At 48.8% G+C, this 19,962-nt stretch overlaps 1 protein-coding gene across 3 annotated transcripts in view; it reads left to right on the top strand.

The window, feature by feature from the left end:
• The window catches only part of LEKR1 (leucine, glutamate and lysine rich 1), a 775,178-nt gene that overhangs the window by 568,991 nt on the left and 186,225 nt on the right, over window positions 1-19,962 (top strand). For all 3 annotated transcript variants that reach the window (XM_085634762.1, XM_085634761.1, XM_085634764.1), the window contains one exon: window positions 1,599-1,680. In XM_085634762.1, coding sequence (XP_085490888.1) covers window positions 1,599-1,680 — 82 coding nt within the window. The remainder of the gene's footprint in view (window positions 1-1,598; window positions 1,681-19,962) is intronic.

Below are 19,962 nucleotides of genomic sequence, written 5' to 3'. Positions count from 1 at the left end.
CTTGGAAGAGATACAAGGGAGTAGTGACTGGGGAATGGAGAGAGGTGGAGAAGCTAGGCTGTAGTTCCATGAAATAGGGAGTGTGAGAGGAACTGAGGAGGACTGAATTGAGAAGAGCGTAAGGTGAAGAAGGCGTACTTTGATGGAATAGACTAGAGGAGGAAACACAAACTGACATAGTCATGACTGCTGGAGCAGACTGATACTGTCACTGTAATATGAAGTGGGATGGGAAACAGGTGAAGGGTAGCAAATACATGAAAGGAGGAGAAGATTAGCAGGCATGGCAGACAGTAGAGATTGTGGGCCAGATGTACGACGCACAAAATAGCGCCTCGCAAATTGCGAGTCTTTTGCGACTCGAAATTTGTGAGGTGCATGTACAACAATGTTTTGACCACTGTTTGCGATTCCCAATGGGGTCATAAATTGCGAGGCTCATTAATATCAACGAGCCTCTCGCAATTTGCGAGCCCATTGGGAATGCCAGGCCCTCTCACATTTGGTGGCCTGCTGGGCTCCGCAGCCCACCGTGCCTGGCACTGCTTTTAAATAAAGCAGTTTATTTTTTCAAATGCAGCCTGGTTTCATTAAAGGAAAACGGGATGCATTTAAAAAAAAAAATGAAACTTTTTCATTTAATTTTTTAAGGGCAGGTAGTGGTTCCTGGGATCACTGCCTGCCCTTAAAAATATTTTTGGAGACAGTCACAAAGTGGAAGGTGTCCCCTGGGGACCCCTTCCAAATTGCGACTGCATTACCACCCTCTTGAAGAGGGTGGTAATTTGCGAGTGCTTTGCGACCGCAATTGCGGTCACAAAACATTTGTACATTGATTTGCGGATGCAATTAGAAAGGGAACTTCCCTTCCTAATTGCGACTCGCAATTCCTAAGTAGCGAGTCGCCAATAAATTGCGACTCGCTATTTAGGAATTGTACAAGCCAACAGTGATTTTGCATGCACAAACGGGTTCGCAAACCCTTTTGCGCATGCAAAATCACGCCGTACATCTGACCCTGTGCCTGAAAGCGGAAGTAAGGCAAATAAGTATGACTGCCCAGACATGGAAAGGGAAGTTGGGGGTGTAGTCATATTGGATATGTTCTGATTATTATGCACAGTATGGACATTTGACCTAATGTCGATGGTACTAAGAGGACAGATATTGTTTTAAAGTATTCTATAGTTGAAAATAAGCTGCATGCACCATTGAAACTCTATATTTTGTTTGAACATAAAGTGAAATCTGTTTAGATATGAAGTTAATCTGTTAAAATAGTTATACACACTTTAAGAAACAAAATCTACTAAAATGTCTGCAAAAAATGATTTTACTGCAAATCAATTAAAAATAATTCCTCGTAATTACAGAAACATACTTAACATTTTCAAACTTGTGAAAGCAAGAAGTCCTGTAGGTGCACATCCATTACATATAATTATTTTAAATTATACAGTGCTGCGACTTCTCCATACATGTCTGTGTGTTGGTCTTCTTGTAAAAGGCCCCTCAGAATAAATGAATATGCTGGTATCTCAATGGTGTCAGTGTCATGCTCAATTAGTCATTCATTGAGAGTAATTTTCCTTCTACAGATTTGCAGAACCAACTGAAGACAGCTGAATTCAATCTTCAAAAAGTGACTAGTGAAATGCAGCACTTCAAAGAAATGCTTCTGTGAGTTATTTAAAATATTATTGCTTTTAAAAATATTTATACAAGGGATATTCTTCGTGCAATGCAGTCCATTGTTTTGCTGTTTTGTTCCCATTTTTAACACTATGAGTTTCTGATGTTTTTGAAAGTCATCAAGCACAAAATTCCTATTTCGTAGGACAGCCGTTTTTGGTCTAAAGTTGCAACAGTGTGCAAAGTTAAAACAGAGTGCAATATTTCACACTCTTTTACAAAGTTCAGATAGAGATATTCAGAGTGAAGGGTAAACCTTTCCCATTGGCCCCTTATAAAGAAAGATGTATTTTCATAAGTGCATGCTTTCTGCTGTAGTTGCAGCAGAACATATATGCAATATATAAAATAGACAGGAACTCACATTCTAGGCTTGCGTCCTGTTCTTTACCGGTCTCTTCATGCCTTTGGCTGGGAAGCCAGAAGCTGCTACCTGGAAAAAGGTATACAACCAGCTAATGCGGTCAATCACCACTCAAATATTGTCTCAGCTGGTCGGCATTTTCCCCGTATTGTCGGGTGAGCTAGTTGGCACCTTAAACCTTGGCGCAAAAATTTGAGCTGGCATCCAAATCCTTTACGAAAGAAAGCCTCCAGTCGGCATTCCACCCTTGAGTGGTGATTGACCGCATTAGCTGGTTGTATACCTTTTTCCACCTACTAAGATTGGTTTGTGTGGTATATTCACATTTCAAATTCACGTCGGTCCTGAAGAAAGCCGCTACACCTCTACGGAGGGTACTAGGCTGAAACATGTCGGCCTTCAGACTTCTGTGACAGGTTGAATCTCCTCCTGCCATAGTTCCAGTTTTTAATCCTGACCTCTGGATGCCTTGTTAAAGTTTATTTGACATACCAGTGAGTTAGTTTTAGCTCACTCACACATTCTTTCTCTCTGTCACTTCCTCCACACCCAGCTCATCTGAAGGTTTTAGTTGACCTCTCTTTCTTACAAGAAAACATCCTTGATCTCCTCCCTCTCAGAGAGGGGGTCATAGCCCGCACTAGTCGCAGTGCGAGGAGGTTACCCTATGATGAAGCATGCCACCTGTGGGTGGGTGAGGGAAACCGTCCTATAAAAGGGAATCCCCAGCACTCCCTCTGTTATACAGATCCAGGGGCCAATTTTTGTGTTATTGAGTTGTGATTGAGGGGACCTGCTGGTCTTTAAACCTCCTCAGGCCTTCCTTTGTGTGTTCTGCATATTTTAAAATCCACCATTATTTAAATTCCTGTGATTTAGGAATGTAAGACATTATTTTTGAAGTTTAGTCAGTTAGCAAATGCACAAAGGGCATACACAACCACAGGTTCTGAATCCACACAGGTTATTTGTATAATTCACAGATGTCCGTCTGTTCTTTCCAATATTAGTGAAACTACACACAAGTGAGTAATCAGACACAAAAGTAATATCTGAATAATTCTTGGTCAGTCAACAGTTGTGCAATATTTTGACTACTGAATTATGGATTAATTAGTTTATTCAGGTGTTTTGTAAACAAATATACACATTGTGAAAGTGAAATATAGTACAGGTAAATACAACATCCCAGCCCTGCTTTGTTAAGCAAGTGAATATAGTGCACAGTATGGCAATCAAGGTGATGGAGGGTGGGCTAGCTTTCACGATGGACAGAGGTGCTGTTGTGTGTGTGTGTGTGCCTGTGCCTGTGTCTGTGTGTCTCTGTGTATTTCTGTATGTCTATAATAGATTAACAAATAGATCAGATCTGTGACCTGAGGATGTAATTGCACTATATCTGCTTCTTAGTAGGTGAAGTCTCCTGAGGACTCAATGAGGAAAAAAAGTTAACATGTACCTATAGTTATTGGTACCAATTTTCTCTTTATATATATTTTTAGGAATGCATAATTCTTTGGTTATGTAGATAGCATAATTTACTGGCCCTCTATGGTGCCTCATTAGTTTATGTCAGCACATTTCCCGACTTCTGTACTGTAATCTTATTCCTTATTTTAAAGCTTGTTTTCTTTCCAATGGAAATTATCTATAGTTCTTTCAGAAGCTGGATGCAAAAGTATTTCTTGAGTTTCTTAGGATCTGTATTTTAATTTGTAATCCTTATCATAATGTGTCTTATCCTTTAGCCTTTATTAGACTTTATTTCAGCAATTGCTTCAAGCATCCAAGTTGCAGTTTTGTAGTACATAATGCTTAGATTGCTGCACAGCAACAAGATCCACTTCCTCCTATGTACATTATATTGTGGACAAAAATACAGGACATGGTCTACAGTTTGCTTTGCCTCAAAAAAGGACCGCTCACGTTGTGTTGATTATTGTTGTATGGACATTGCCACTTCACAGTAAATTATGCAATCAGCAACGTCCTGACACGGAACTTGATATAAAGAAATCTGGCAGCCGGGGGCTTGATTGTATCCATGTACTTTTTCAGACAAAAGGTGTCTTTAAATTCCAGAAAAGCTGTGGTCCACGTACCATCCCCCCTAGTCCTGTGAAATCTACTTTCTGCACGTCTCCAATACAGCTCCTTAATCATGGACTTGGAAATGCCACACAACGTTTCTGGATGGGCACACATATTTCCGCACCCAATTTCTTCAAGACAACGCCTAATATCCCCCAACCATGGGATCCTCAAAGCTCCAGGAAGTTTTTAAGATTTCTTCCGGTCCCAGCCGAAAAGATAATAAGTCTGCTGAGAACCAGATCCTCCTTCAATACAGCAGGGGTCTGAGTTTATCTCTGAGGGCAAGAGGTCGAATGCCTTGATCTGTTGGTAGGCCGCTCCCCCTCCGCACAGCACCGCCTGTGTTGGTCCCTGCCCAGCTGCCGTTCGGAGGAAGTAGTCTGTAAGTCTGTATCCTCCCCCTGTATTGCCATTTCTCTTCTGCTGTCTGTGTTTAATCTGTTGTCTGTATCTGTGTCCGTTGCCTTGTAATGCCATTTCTCTTCTGTTGCCTGTGTCCGTTCTGTGCCCGTTCCTCTTTTGTGCCCCTCGATGTCCCTACTGTTGTGAGCCCATTTTCCTTCTGTGCCCCTCGCTGTCCCTACTGTTGTGAGCCCGTTTTTTCCTTCAGTGCCCATCGCTGTCCCTTTTGTTGTGAGCCCGTTTTCCTTCTGTGCCCCTCGCTGTCCCTACTGTTGTGAGCCCGTTTTTTCCTTCTATGCCCCTCGTTGTTCCTACTGTTGTTAGCCCGTTTTTTCCTTCTGTGCCCCTCGCTGTCCCTACTGTTGTGAGCCCGTTTTTTCCTTCTGTGCCCCTCGCTGTCTCTACTGTTGTGAGACCATTTTCCTTCTGTGACCCTCGCTGTCCCTACTGTTGTTAGCCCGTTTTTTCCTTCTGTGCCCCTCGCTGTCCCTACTGTTGTGAGCCCGTTTTTTCCTTCTGTGCCCCTCGCTGTCTCTACTGTTGTGAGCCCATTTTCCTTTTGTGCCCCTCGCTGTCCCTACTGTTGTGAGCACGTTTTTTCCTTCTGTGCCCCTCGCTGTCCCTACTGTTGTGAGCCCGTTTTTCCTTCTGTGCCCCTCGCTGTCCCTACTATTGTGAGCCCGTTTTCCTTCTGTGCCCCTCGCTGCCCTTACTGTTCTGTGCCTGTGAGTTAGGCTTCCCCATCTGTTCTTGCCCGTTTTTCTTCTGTGCCCCTCGCTGCCCCCTGTGTGCTCTGTATTTTTCCCCTTGCTGTGCCCTTAACCCCGTACCCATTTTGCCTTCTGTACCTGCTGCGTCCCCTGTGGCCCCGCCCCCTCTCTGCCCATTTGCTGCCCCTGCTTCCCGCCTCCCACCTCCCAGCTGCTCCTCCCTCCCACCTCCCTATATATGGCGGCTGCTGCGCGGCCGCGCAGCGTGCGCGCCTAAGGCAAGCCCGTCTGCACCTGTCCGCGCCTGGACCGCGCCCAGCACCAGAAACCCTGGTCCGCGCGCCTCCTGCACCCGCCACGACGGCCGCCGCCGTTACGATGCCAGCACACTCCACGCTCTCCACCCCGGACGGACCTACACCTGCTTCAAGGCCGCCCCAAAAAGCACACATGGCCCCTTCACCTGCCGGAACTGCAGCTACACCAGCCTCAGAGCCGCCGAACCGCCCGCCAAGAATGACCTCAACCTCCTCCGGTGCATCCTACTGAACACCCGCTCCGCACGCAAACACGCCGTTGAGCTCTGGGACCTGCTCGACACATCCTCACCGGATGTCGCCTTCCTGACAGAGACCTGGATGAACGACTGGATGAACGACTCCTCCGCACCCGACATCGCCATAGCCATCCCAGACGGCTACAAGATCACCCGCAGAGACCGCACCAACGGAGTCAGAGGAGGAATCGCCATCGTCCACAAGATCACCATCAGGGTCTCGACCAGCACCGACGACACTCTCAGCACCGCCAAACACATGCACTTCCAGATCCACACGGACCCCAACACCACCCTAAGAGGCACCCTCGTCTACAGACCCCCCGGACCCCGACCTCAATTCAGTGACTCCTTCACCGACTTCATCAGCACTCACACCCTGACCTCCATCGACTACATCCTCCTCAGAGACCTGAACTTCCACCTGGAGAGCAACAACGCCAGCAACTCCACCACCCTGATCGACAACCTCGCCAACCTCGGACTGAGACAGCTCGTCACAACGCCGACCCACACCGCCGGCCACATGCTCGACCCCGTCTTGTCCTCAAGTGCCCACGTCTCCTTCAGCCATACCACCGAACTCCTCTGGATTGACCACCGCTGCATCCACTTCACCTTCCAGAAACCCACCGCACCCAACAGATCCCCCGCCGCTGCTGGAGCAAAGTCACCGAAGACCAACTACAGGCAAACCTCGCCCTCAGCCCACCTACCTACCCCTTCAAAGACCGCCTTGACAACAACGCACACAACAGCAAGGAGCTCTTCATCATCATGAAGGAACTCTCCAACCCCAGCTCCAACTCCAACGACATCCCGCCGTCGCAAGCCCTGTGCGATTCCCTCGCCACCTTCTTCCACCGCAAGATCGACGACATCCATGACAGCTTCGACACCCGAACTGCCCCAACAGACCCTGACACACCAGACTCGCCGCACACTATCAACCACGACCCCTTGACAGCCTGGGCCAAAGTGAACATCGATGACATCATCAAGACCATGAGCACTATCCACTCCGGCTCCCTGTCAGACCCTTTTCTGCACCACATCTTCAACAAAGCCAGCAGCTCCATCACACCCCACCTGCGCAATGTCATCAACCTCTCCTTCGAGACCGCGACCTTCCCAGGGAGCTGAAAACACGCCGAGATCAACGCCCTACTCAAAAAAAAACAAGGCGGATCCGAAAGACCTCAAGAACTTCAGGCCCATCTCCCTGCTTCCGTTCCCAGCAAAGGTCATCGAGAAGATCATCAACAAACAGCTAACCCGATACCTCAAAGAAAACAGTATCCTGGACCCATCCCAGTCAGGGTTCCGCAGCAACCACAGCACCGAGACTGCCCTCATCGCCGCCATCGACGACTTCAGGACCCTGCTGGACAACGTTGAGACCGCAGCCCTCATCCTCCTGGATCTCTCTGCCGCATTCGACACTGTCTGCCACCGCACACTACGCGCACACCTCCACGACGCAGGGATCCGAGAGAAAGCCCTTGAATGGACCACCTCCTTCCCCTCCGGCAGAACACAGAGTCCGCCTCCCGCCATTTAGATCCAAAGCCTCCGAGATCATCTGCGGCGTACCCCAGGGATCATCCCTCAGCCCGACACTGTTCAACATCTACATGGCCCCACTCGCACACTTCGCCCGACAGCACGACCTCAACATAATCTCCAACACCGACAACACTCAACTGATCCTCTCTCTCACCAAGGACCCCCTCACCGCCAAATCCAACCTCCATTAAGGAATGAAGGCCGTCGCCGACTAAAGCTGAACACGGACAAGACGGAGGTCCTCATCCTCGGCTCCAACCTGGAACGACTCCTGGTGGCCCACGACACTGGGGGCACCCCAGACACCCACCGACCACACACGCAACCTGGGAGTCATCCTCGACTCAATGCTCTCCATGACCAAGCAAGTCAACGCGTCTCCTGCTTCAACACCCTCCGCATGCTCTGCAAGATCTACAGATGGATCCCGACAGACACGAGAAGAACAGTCACTCAGGCCCTCGTTAGCAGCCGACTCGACTATGGAAACGCCCTCTACGTGGGAGCCTCCACCAAGCTCATCAAGCGTCTGCAAAGAATTCAAAACGCCTCTGCACGCCTGACCCTCGACATTCCACACCACAGCCAGATCACCCCCCACCTGAGAAACCTGCACTTGCTCCCCGCCGACAGGAGAATCTCCTTCAAACTCCTCATCCATGCACACAAGGCACCCCACAAGACCGGCCCAGCCTACCTCAACAGACGACTCTCCTTCTATGCGCCCAACCGCCAGCTCCACTCCGCCGACCTCTCCCTGGCCACCGTCCCGCTCATCCGAAGAACTACCACCGGCGGCAGATCCTTCTCCCACCTCGCCGCCAAAACCTGGAACACCCTTCCACTCAGCCTACGACAGACCCAAGACCTGCTGACCTTCAGGAGGCTACTCAAGACCTGGCAACACTGACGCCACGCGATTATGCCGGCAAATAGAAACGGAAAGATAGATACCTACTGACTGAGGGATGGCTGATATTGACTAACCCAACGAACCGGGAAAATAAAAAGAAACCGAATCTTCTAATCGCCAAATCACTCTGTCAGATATCGCAAAAGCGCACACAAAAATTAGACTGCAAAGACAAGAATACCGCAATCTTAACGATAGAGCACAGACCACAGAAAAACAAAGTTACTAATCAATGCCCTGAAGAAGTCCGCGAGGATGAAACGCGTTGGCTATGGTCTGTTTTAACATGTTGAAAGAAAATTTCTGAATAAAGGATCAAAAAGGAAAAGAATCAACTCTGCTGAAAGTCCATGGTTTTTATTTGAAAGACAAACTGTCGACAATTACTTATGTCATAACAAATGTTTAATACCTGTTGCATTTTGGGTGCTGGACCATTGGATTGTGCTTTGGTTGTTTGAAGCGTGGAGCTTCAGGAGATTTAGAGGCTTTGGATCTCCGGTCATTAGCACCATACCTTTACATAATTTCACTAGGGATAGGTGCGGTTGTGCTTTGCCCCAAATCCTCTCTTTTTTTCTAACAAATACTCAAGACCTGGCTGTTCGACGAGTAGCGGCACCCCCCCTTCCTCTTCGCCAGCGCCTTGAGACCCTCACGGGTAAGTAGTGCGCTTTACAAATTCTGTGATTGATTGATTGATTGATTGGTCTAATTGAAGTGGCAGTAGTGGAGTGCTGGTAGGAAGTTTGGTGGGGAGTCGGAGAAAATGATTTTCTGTCAGTTTCATATCATTGACATTGTAATGCCCCCAGAGTTCCCCACCATATAGAGACCCCCCTAAGCTTGCAAGCTCTTAATATGCAAAAAGAGTTTTATCTGCAAAAGCTGGACCCCTTTGAGGCTCTCGGGTTACCACCACTATAATGTTCTAGTCTGAGATTACTTTTTGGATCTGGGATGTCCAACCAAAATGCTCATTTAGGGTGAACCCCAGGTCTTCAAAGGTACGCACCCTCTCCAGTATAGAATCATGAAGGACTGGGTACGATCTAGCCGTCTGTCAGGGATTTGGTACCATATATGTTGTTTTGTTAAGGTTGATCTCTAGCCCTCTGTGCTTACAGAATACGCTGAACTGGTCCAACAAATTTAGGACCCCCATTGGGATCTCAAAATCAAAAAGGTGTTGTCCACAAACAGGAGCGCCAGAACCTTCCTGTTTTCCAGACGTGGTCCTCATGCTTGCACTGCTTTAGAGAGGTTACCAGGTCATTAATGTATAATAGAAACAAAGTAGGGGCTAAGACACATCCCTGTCTCACCCCCGGGGCATTAGAATGGGGTCTGTCAGCTCTCCAGCAGGGCCACACCTAATCTGCGTATAGTTGTCCCGGTGGAGCCTCCTGAACATGTTAGTTAGAATTGCCCACAAGCCCTCCCTGGGAACTAGATTAAAGGCTGACCGAAGGTTGACAAAGAGGACATGGACGCATCCACTCCCCAGCATGACATTCTTCCAGTAGATTAGTTGTATTTGGAGCACTTGGTCAAGGATGCTTGCCCCAGCCCAGAGTCCAGCTTGGAGAGGAGTCAGCACTTCTACTCCTCAATCCAAGCCTGTAACGTGCTCAACAGAATGCAGCTAAAGAGCTTCTGTGAGCTGTTGATAAGACTAAAAGGGGGTAGTTTGACAAAACAGCTCTAAGGCCTCTCTTATAGTTTGGGACAACTTCAACCCCTCCCTAGGTCCAGAGTATGGTGAGCCCATTCATGATGTTATTGAACAGAAGTGCAAAATAAGGGCACCAAGGGCCATATGCATCAACATAAGGAATTGTGATTCCTAAATAGCGATTTTTAAGGAATCGCTGTTTAGGAATCACAATTACTTATGCTTTTAGGTATCGCAAAATAAATTGTGATTCCTAAACATTACCAAATAATGATTTGCAAATTGCGAATCACTATTAGGTAATGTTACTCTATTCATTCCCATAGGCCTTTAGGCCCATAGGAATGAATGGGAATGCATCCGCAAATTGCGATCACCAAACTGGTAACCTTCACAAATTGCAAATGCAATTCCAACTGTGCTAGGGGGCCTAAGCTCCCCCTGATGCACTCCCCAAAAGGTAAGTGCTCACATGTGGCGCACTCACATTCCCTAAGGGCATGCGTGTGCGCCACATGTCACTTTGAAAAATCCACTTTTGTGTATTTTTCAAAGAATTTGCAAATTACCATCAACTTGAAGTTGATTGTAATTAGCATTTCCAACATGCACAGTTTGAATTTAGGAAAGGCTTGATGCATCCCCTTTGGGGAATCTTAATTTGCAATTACCTAAATGTATTCACAATTTAGGTAATCGCAAAAAAATTTGATTACCTAATTGGCAATGGGAATGGGTTCGTGCATCAGAAAAGGGCTTTTTCCGGTCGCAACTAGGACGCTTCTGTGAATCTGCCCGTTTGCAACCGGAAAAAAGCTTGATGCATGTGGCCCCAAATCTCCTTCTAGGCTTTAAAAAAGTCTCAAGCACCATATCAAGCCCCGGTGCTTTCCCTGGTGTGATCTAATCAAGTGCCACAGCAACTTCACTCACGGAGCTAGGGCTGGCATCACAATCGATCTGGTGGAACAAAGCTGCTGCAAGCGAGACACCTGATGTTTTACACTCCTTTGTCCAATTCCCTGGGGTGGCTGGGCCTTCTGCGTGTGTGGCCAAGGTCACACCCTCACATGGCTTGCTAACTGAACTCAGTATCGGGCCGACGGTTGACACCAAGGTCAACTCATTCATCCCCCACATCATGGGCGTACAGGCCTGAGAAGTGTTGAACCCAAGCAGCTACTGTTATATTATTTACTGAATAGCAGGGCTGCACGGTCTAGGCCCTTTTAGCCACAATTTTCCAAAAAGAGTGATGGTCTTTACCCTTAGATGCAGCCAGCAATGTCTGCCATCTAGCCATCTCATGATCTCTTTTGGCCCTGTCCAATACAGCTTTATAGGAAGCTATGGCTTCCTGGATTACAGCTCTACTCCGTCCCATCCTTGATAGCTGCCATCAGGGCCTGCCTCACTACCCGACATGCCTGTGTAAACCATTTGGCCACATGAGCCCGTTTGGAAGAATCCTAGCTTCTACCAAAAAAAGGCTCCTGTATGGTGCAGAACAAGGAACTATGGGTATCAGTAATTTCCTCCCATGAGGACACTGCAAGTGAACTCCATCCTAAGGCGAGGACTGCTTCCAAAGGTATTTAATTGCAGAACTGCTGTAGACTAATTTTTCATTGGGTAGAGTGTAAGTTCCCGAATTGCCCATACTTCGTCCTCCTGTCCGCTAAGTGTGTCAGTGGAAATGCGAAGGGGCTCAAAATTGCAATTAAAATCCCCAGCCACAATTCTAATTACACCAGCCGGGGAAGATGAAAGATACACATTGATTATATCAATAGCGGTTAAACCAACCATGTTACCTTCGTGACTACAATAAGCATTGTACAACCATAATGTAAACCCATCAGTAAATTGCTAGATTACACATAGCACATTAGGGGACCCAAGATCCATAACTTTAGAAGTACAAGCCACAGTAGTTCTTAGCCACTTTGCAAGGCCTGCCCTTCCTTGAGGAGTGAGCAGGTCTGTCAAACCTGACACACCCAGTCTGAACCTGTAGCGTGACAGCCCATGTTTCCTGGAACAAACATAGATCGAATCGGTTCACAAAGCTACACTACACTGGACATGCCAATTTATTTTTAGTACCAGCAAGGTTCCAGGAAACCACCTTGGTAGGGAGGAGCACCGGGGCTTACCATACAAGCTAAACATGCCAAACAAGATGGCCGCTGAGTAGGAGCCTCCCGAGGAGCTCCCGGTTTGGGGATTACCGATTTCGTAGTTATCCCCGTAAAAACCGCCTCATCGGCCCTTCCCCCCGCCTGCCCTAGGACCGGACTGCGCACCCCTACCAAAGCATACCGCTGAAGCTGAATTTGACATCTAACTTACGCGCTGGATTGACTGCAGCTGCTGCTCCGGTCTGTACCTACACTGCCCAGACTCCGGTACTGCTCGGCTGATCTCCTGCTCCGGGGCCTGTCTGCCGCTGGAAGGTAGAAATCCACTGCAACGAGCCCTTGGTTCTGACACTGTTGGCTCCTCCGATCCCATACCTGCCTGCCTCCAGAGGGTCGAGGTCGCCGGATGCCAGTGGGTGACCCTGTATGCAGGTGCCATTTGCAAAGACTCTCCCACTGACCAGAGGAATCGGCGACGAGTCTCTGCCTGCTGCCATTGATCCGCGTCCCTGAGGACCTGACTGGAGCCCAGTGGCCAGCACCTACACGGTTAATCCTTCTCCTGCCCCCCGGAGGATCGACATCTCACCTGATACCAGCAGGGGGGTTGTGGTTACCGGTACCATTTGGTTCCGGTGCCATTTTGCAGCCTCTAACACTGCTACCCCTCTGACCTGCCTAGAGCCCGTCTGCCCGGCAGTGGTTACCAGCACCATTTGATCTCTGGTGCTATTCTTTGCAGCCTCTATTACTGCAACGCCTCAGTCCTGCCCGGAGTCTGGCTGCCCAATGTGGGCTCATCCGAGCCAGTGCATGCTTGCATTTGGAGGATCGAGACCCCCGGGTGCCAGTGGGTGAACCCTGGATGCCAACGCCACTCCCAGCGACTTTCCCCGTGGCCAACATCTTCAGCAGCGAGTCCCACCCTGCGACCTAGCATCCTGCGTCACCTGGGACTTGCTTGGAGCCCATGGTCCACGGCCCGGCAGCAAGTGTGCTGATGATGAGTCCTTTCCCTCCGCCTCCGAAGGATCGACGCTTGCCTGGTGCCAGCTGGGGGGCTGTGTTTCCTGTTACATTGGATGTTACAATGGATGTTACAGGTTGTCTCTCTTGTCTCCGGCGCTGACTACAACTCATCGCTTTGGACCTGCCTAGAGTTCTGGCAACTTGTTCTGGTGATTCCCCCCCCCACCCCACCCCCGGCTCACTACCCGATCTGATTCTTGGGAACCATGGCCTGGCAGCTCTCGGCGGGTTCCCCGGAAGTGACTGCTGATCTGCCAGGGTGCGGGGCCTCGACGCTCGGGCTTGTGAGCGCCTGACCTATTCTGGTCTCCCCTGTCCTGGCCCAAACTTGGAGCTTGAGGCACTGAGGCCTGACCCGGCACGACTTGGCTTGACCCGCTGCAGCCTCGCCCCCGCGGATGCCCACTTGACTTAGCACACTGCAGCCTCCCCTCCGTGGCCTCTTGCATCAGCACTTTCCAGCCAGCCACTGGGGGGGCCCTGAGACCCGCTGCAGCCTTGCCACCGCAGATGCCTACCCCTGCAATGGCCTCCTTCAACAGCGTTCTCCTGCTTGCTGGTGGGACGGCCCGGAGACCTGCTGCACCAGCTGCGTGCCTCTCGCATCAGGGGCGACGCCTCCCTTTCTTGGCCCATTGCTGCCTTACCCCTGCTGCCTCCTGCCTCCTTTTCCAGCTTGGGCCCAGAGCCCTGCGGTGCTGACCGCATGCCTCTTCACCTCCGAAACAACCTTCACTCAGCTTGTGGGTTCCAAATGGCTTGTTCCCTGTACTTGGCAACTCTCCTGGATGTGGAGACTTGCCTATCTGTTAGTTCAGTGACCCATTGAGATCTTCCTCCTACTTACCTACATGGAGCCTTCGTAAGGGTGGTCGTCTTCCCCAAAGACACCCTACTCTAATGCATTCTGTCCAGCCACTTGATCCTTTGCCCGCTCCCTGTCTCTCGGGACGCTCTGCTAGGCTGCAGACTTCCTGTTTAGGCCCCGGAGCGTTTTCCTCACTGCCCGAGCCCGGCACTTCTGCGGACCAAGTTGGTGGTACCCCTAAGAAGGGATTAGCACTGCTGGACCACACCTGCAACCTCCCTCAGCTCCTTCTTGACCCTAAAGTTTCCCCACTCTCGCCAGCATGGCAGGGCCCTGCCTGACCTCTTCTGGTGTCAACTCGTACACTGTTGTCTATCCTCCTTATCTCTCCAAAACCACCGCTAAATCCTTCAAACACTCCATCCTGAAAAGTCATCCCGATACCCTCATCCCTGACCTACGATTCAGCGCAGACAAGGGCACAGTCATCAATGACCTCATCTTCTACTCGGAAAAACATCTCTATGGTGCAAAGCCATCTTGAACCTCCTTAACGTACACGAAACCAGGAACATTCCGTACGGCACTAAGCTCATGATCGCACCATCCTCAAACCTGCAAGCTGACCTTACCATCACTTTATACAAAAACGGCATCGTCCTGATCCAAGCTCCACCCAAAGATCTCATTAAATTCGCGGACCTCTTCACCCTCCTCAACAAATATGTGCACGACCCTCATCTGTCTAAGCTTCCCCGCACCATCCCTCGACCTATCCGCCAAGGGTGCCTAGCCACTCACAAACCATCCCTCCAAGGGCTCCTGACTCAGGTCGACCTAGCCCCACTACCATGCTTCCAGCGCATGTCAACAGCATTGTCCCCAAACATTTGACCTCCTGCCCGCAAACTCTTCCCTCCTATATGGATATTGAAACTCCTCCAAGGGTTCACGCCACTGGTCGACATAGCCTCACTACCTTGCTACCAGCGCATGCCATCAAAATCGTTCCCAAACCATCTCCCTCCTGCCCGCAAGAGCATCCCTCTTATAGGGATATTGAAACTCTCCACCACAGAGCAAACAAACTAACTCAGAGCACCCATAACTCCATTCTGGAACTAAAGAACCTCCTTCTCCTCACCGAACTCTCCTTGTCGAATCTCAAGTTCCCGCAGAGCTCTACTCCCCTCCCTTTCACCAAGCCCCTCCTTCACCTGTTTCACCTGCGCCCTCGCAAGCAGCCTTGCCTCCTGTCAGAGGAGGAAATTCTGGCCCTCCTCCTTACCTACAAATATGCCCCTGTAACTCCTAGTCCACTAGACCTCACGGAGGAAGAAGTTCTAGACCTCCTCATTAGCTACTAATCTGCCCTGGTAGCCCCATGCCCTTTAGACTTGAGTGACAAACACACTATCCGCACGGTTGCAATCAACCCCAACAGGTCAGCTACCCTCCGCAACAGAGGAGTTGTTAATAGCAACCTAGCACTAGTTCCCATCTCTGCCCCTACTCACGACACTCACTCCGACCTTTCACTATCCGGCCTCCTAATTAGTTGCCGCTCAGCAGTAAAGCAAGCCGCTGATGTCGCCGATCTCATCCTGAGCCGAAAATATGACTTCGCGATCCTGATTGAATCTTGGCTCAATGAATCCTCATTGCCCTGCCTAGACCTCCTAGTCCCTCCCAACTATAACATTGTAAGGCTGGACAGGCAGTCTAAAAAAAAAGGTGGAGTCATTGCCTGCATCTACCACTCTAACCTCCTCATTACTGAACTTCTGGCAGACTCCTGCAAATACCTTGCACTTTCCATATGCAGCAACACCACCCAACTGTTCAGACTGCACATCTTTTACCACCCCCCAGGCATGAATGCATCCTTCACGGATCACCTCATGGAAATCATCACAGCCAAGGTTTCCCCCAACTCTAAAGACATTTTTCTTGGCGACTTCAACCTGCACTGGAACGACCCCAAGAACCCTCAGGTCAACGCCATTAGAGACTTCCTGACTGACCTAGCCCTTACTCAAGCCTGCACACTCCCAACTCACTCGAAAGGCACCACTCTAGACTGGATCATCGCTAAGGAATCAACGGTCAAGCTTATCCCTATAGACCCATGTGATTGGTCTGACCACCACGCTATCACCTTGCTTCTGCCTGGCACCCACAAGACAAGGGTACGACAACCCGTGATTCCCAAACGTTGGGTTAGAGACACCAAGAACCTTGATCACAGGAAACTGGCTGCTCGCTGTGAGACTGACCCCAATCTCCCCCCCCCCCACCCCCCATATCACTACGATCATCAACCTCACTGAACATTATTCCACAACTTTATCCAACATTCATGATGATCTTGCCCTGCTAAATCTAAAATGAACCAAAATCAAAGACAGGAACCCCTGGTTCAACGGATCCCCCAACGATGAGAGGAGATCCCTCTGGCAGATAGAACGAAACTGGAAACAGCACCCATCAGCAGCCCATCTAAAACTTCTCCGCCTGGTCAGAAATGCCTATAATAGGAAATTCATCAACTCAAAAAAAGAATTCATCAGAACAGAACTGGGGAGCGCCAAGAACAGACCTCGTAAGCTATTCAAAACGGTCAAAGACCAATCTAACAAACTGGCAAAAACACCTAAAGATACCCCCACATCTCTAATATCATGCAAGGAATTTTCCTCCTTCTTCTCTGACAAAATCACTGCCCTAGGAAACGATCATAGATCCGCCACTTACTTCAAAACCCCTCCGGCTCTGCCTCATCTCTCCGCTCTGCCCCCCCAGACATCACCCAGAAACCGAGCACTCTGGTCCAACTTCAAAATTTATGACGAACATTCCGTCTCAAAAATTCTATTCTCCTTAAGCCTGAACAACCACTTTAATGACCCTCTCCCCTCTAACTGCTTAGCTGCCGCCTCTCAGGCAATCAGCCCTAGTTGGACTGCAATAATCAACGCCTCCCTTCTACAGGGATCGATACCTGACTCTCTTAAAGCCGGCCAAGTCATCCCCATCCCCTGCTTCCCCTGACAACTAAAGACCTATATCTAATATCCCACTCCTAGCTAAAGTTCTGGAGAAATGTGTGCAACAGCAGCTGAGCCAACACATCACCAACTTCCACCTACTAGACGACTTCCAATCCGGGTTCAGACCTGGTCACAGCACTGAAACCACCCTCCTCTACATCGTGGATGATGCTCTCCAAGCCCTTGACCAACTCAAACCTGTCTCCTAATCCTCCTAGATCTATCCTCTGCTTTCGATACGGTCAACCAGGAAAAACTCCTTGAACGGCTCAAAATCAGGAAGGGACTGGATGGCCCCATTCTTGAATGGTTTAGGGCCTTCCTCCAGAACCGCTCACAGAGATTCCTAATCAACGGTAACTTGTCCACTCCCTCTCCGATCACGGTTGGAGTCCCCCAAGGATCAACCCTGTCCCCTACCCTCTTCAACCTTTACCTTGAACTGCTCGCAGAAGTGCTATGCACCGCCAATATCTCCTACCACATGTATGCCGACGACACCCAGATCTACATCAAAATCTCTTGTCCTGAGGACATTCTTTCACTGAATGAGGCCTTGAAGCTGACTGTCCATTGGCTCACCTCTAACCAGCTCAAACTTAAAGCAAAAAAAATAAATTTCTTCTAATCTCCCCACCCAAAACCAACCCTGACATTCAGGAAGGGATCAAGGCGGTCACAGCGTTAAACTGCCCACCAACCATAGTGGACTTTGCTAAATCCCTTTGAATAACCCTAGACTGCATCTTGAATATGCGTGGCCACATCAACTCGATGGCCAAAATAGCCAGATTTCACCTGAGCTACCTAAGAAACCTGAAACCTTTCCTTGACACTCCCGACCTAAAAATGGCAATCCAGGCACTAGTCATCTCCAGACTGAAATATGGATGCTCTATCCTCGCAGGTCTACCCAAGATCTCATTGGGCCCATTTAAAGCCTGCCTCAACGCTGCCGCCAGACTCCTAACAGGTTCAAAGAAATTCAACGTCATCTCTCCACACCTTAAAGCTCTGAACTGGCTTCCTCTCGAGGCCAGAATCCAACTTAACCTGGCTTGCATCACTCACAAGTCTTTATACTCAAATTCCCCTGCATTTCTCTCCCAGAAACTCGTGGTATCCGGAGGAGCCAGAAACTACCGGTCCGCCAGAGACCTCTTGCTCCAACCAGCACGCTTGCGAAAAAAAGAACGTACAATAGGGCCTTCTCTGGGGTCGCACCAAGAATTTGGAACTCACTCCCACCTGCCATTCGAAGAATTCCCTCTGGCACGCTTTAAAAAGGAGGCCAAAACCTTCCTAATGGGCAAATTCCTCTCCTAACTCTTGCATTACAGTCATCTCAACGACTTTGTTCTACCTCCTATTACAGCCTCACCATGGTTTTTCTGGATGATATCCACCTGGCACCTCTGGGCATCCCACCTTGGGATCTGATACCGCTTGTTTCTTGTAAAATTTATCTACCTGTTTTTATCCTAAATGTATCCACCCTGGGATCTGAGACCGCTTGTTTCTTGTAAAATGTATCTATCTGTTTTTATCCCAAATGTATCCACCCCTCCTAAGTCTTTTGTATACCACTTGTCAATCCTGTAAAGCACTCTGATACCCTTACTGGTCTAGGTAGCGCTCTATAAAACACAAAAATTAAAAAATTAAAAATAAATAAATAAATACAAAGATGGGCAAACCCAATCACTACTTGTAACTTTAGTTGAACTTTAGGGGGTACTCTGTTGAGATCAGTGGAAGAGCTGCAGGCTACAAATATTGCAAAAGCCACACCAGTTTCACACTGGAAGGTCTGCCTTGGGCTCTGGTGGTTCTTCCTCATCTCTCATCACACTTTAAAGCAATAGTTTTAATGAGGCCACAATCAAGTGTCTGCGGTTTCCCAGTCGCTCCCCAGACAGCTTCTGGCAGTTATTTCAGGACAATTCTACATATTTATTGTGTGCTTCCTGCCCGGGAAGGAAGTAATCAGTTGCACAACCCCTAATATATGGCACTACTGAAATCTCTTTTAAAGAGCTCATGCATCCACTGCACTGAAGATTGTAATAGTGCAAAGTATAGTCAGGGTGTCTGAACAAAATGTTGTATGTCATGTGGAAAAGGTCAAACTGTGTGACAGAGTTCTTTGCTAAGAACAGTACAATATATAAAAAAAAAGGTAAAGCACATAAACACTTCATGATTGAGGATGACTACTTAGGAAAAAATATATTTGAGTCAGAGTGACAGTTTGTGTGGCAAATTCTTAGCCAACAGGCCGGCCAGAAATCTGTGAGGCAAAGATTTACAGACTATGGGGTCTATTATAATGTCGGGCGGATCGCCACCGCCCATATGGAAGGACATTCTTTCACTGAATGAGGCCTTGAAGCTGACTGTCCATTGGCTCACCTCTAACCAGCTCAAACTTAAAGCAAAAAAAATGAATTTCTTCTAATCTCCCCACCCAAAACCAACCCTGACATTCAGGAAAGGATCAAGGCGGTCACAGCGTTAAACTGCCCACCAACCATAGTGGACTTTTCTAAATCCCTTTGAATAACCCTAGACTGCATCTTGAATATGCGTGGCCAAAATAGCCAGATTTCACCTGAGCTACCTAAGAAACCTGAAACCTTTCCTTGACACTCCCGACCTAAAAATGGCAATCCAGGCACTAGTCATCTCCAGACGGGAATATGGATGCTCTATCCTCGCAGGTCTACCCAAGATCTCATTAGCCCCATTAAAAGCCTGCCTCAACGCTGCCACCAGACTCCTAACAGGTTCAAAGAAATTCAACCTCATCTCTCCACACCTTAAAGCTCTGAACTGGCTTCCTCTCGAGGCCAGAATCCAACTTAACCTGGCTTGCATCACTCACAAGGCTTTATACTCAAATTTCCCTGCATTTCTCTCCCAGAAACTCATGGTATCCAGAGGAGCCAGAAACTCCCGGTCC

The sequence above is a fragment of the Triturus cristatus genome, chromosome 11, assembly GCF_964204655.1.
Source record: "Triturus cristatus chromosome 11, aTriCri1.1, whole genome shotgun sequence".
Taxonomy (NCBI): domain Eukaryota; kingdom Metazoa; phylum Chordata; class Amphibia; order Caudata; family Salamandridae; genus Triturus; species Triturus cristatus.
This window is presented reverse-complemented; position numbering and strand designations above follow the sequence as displayed.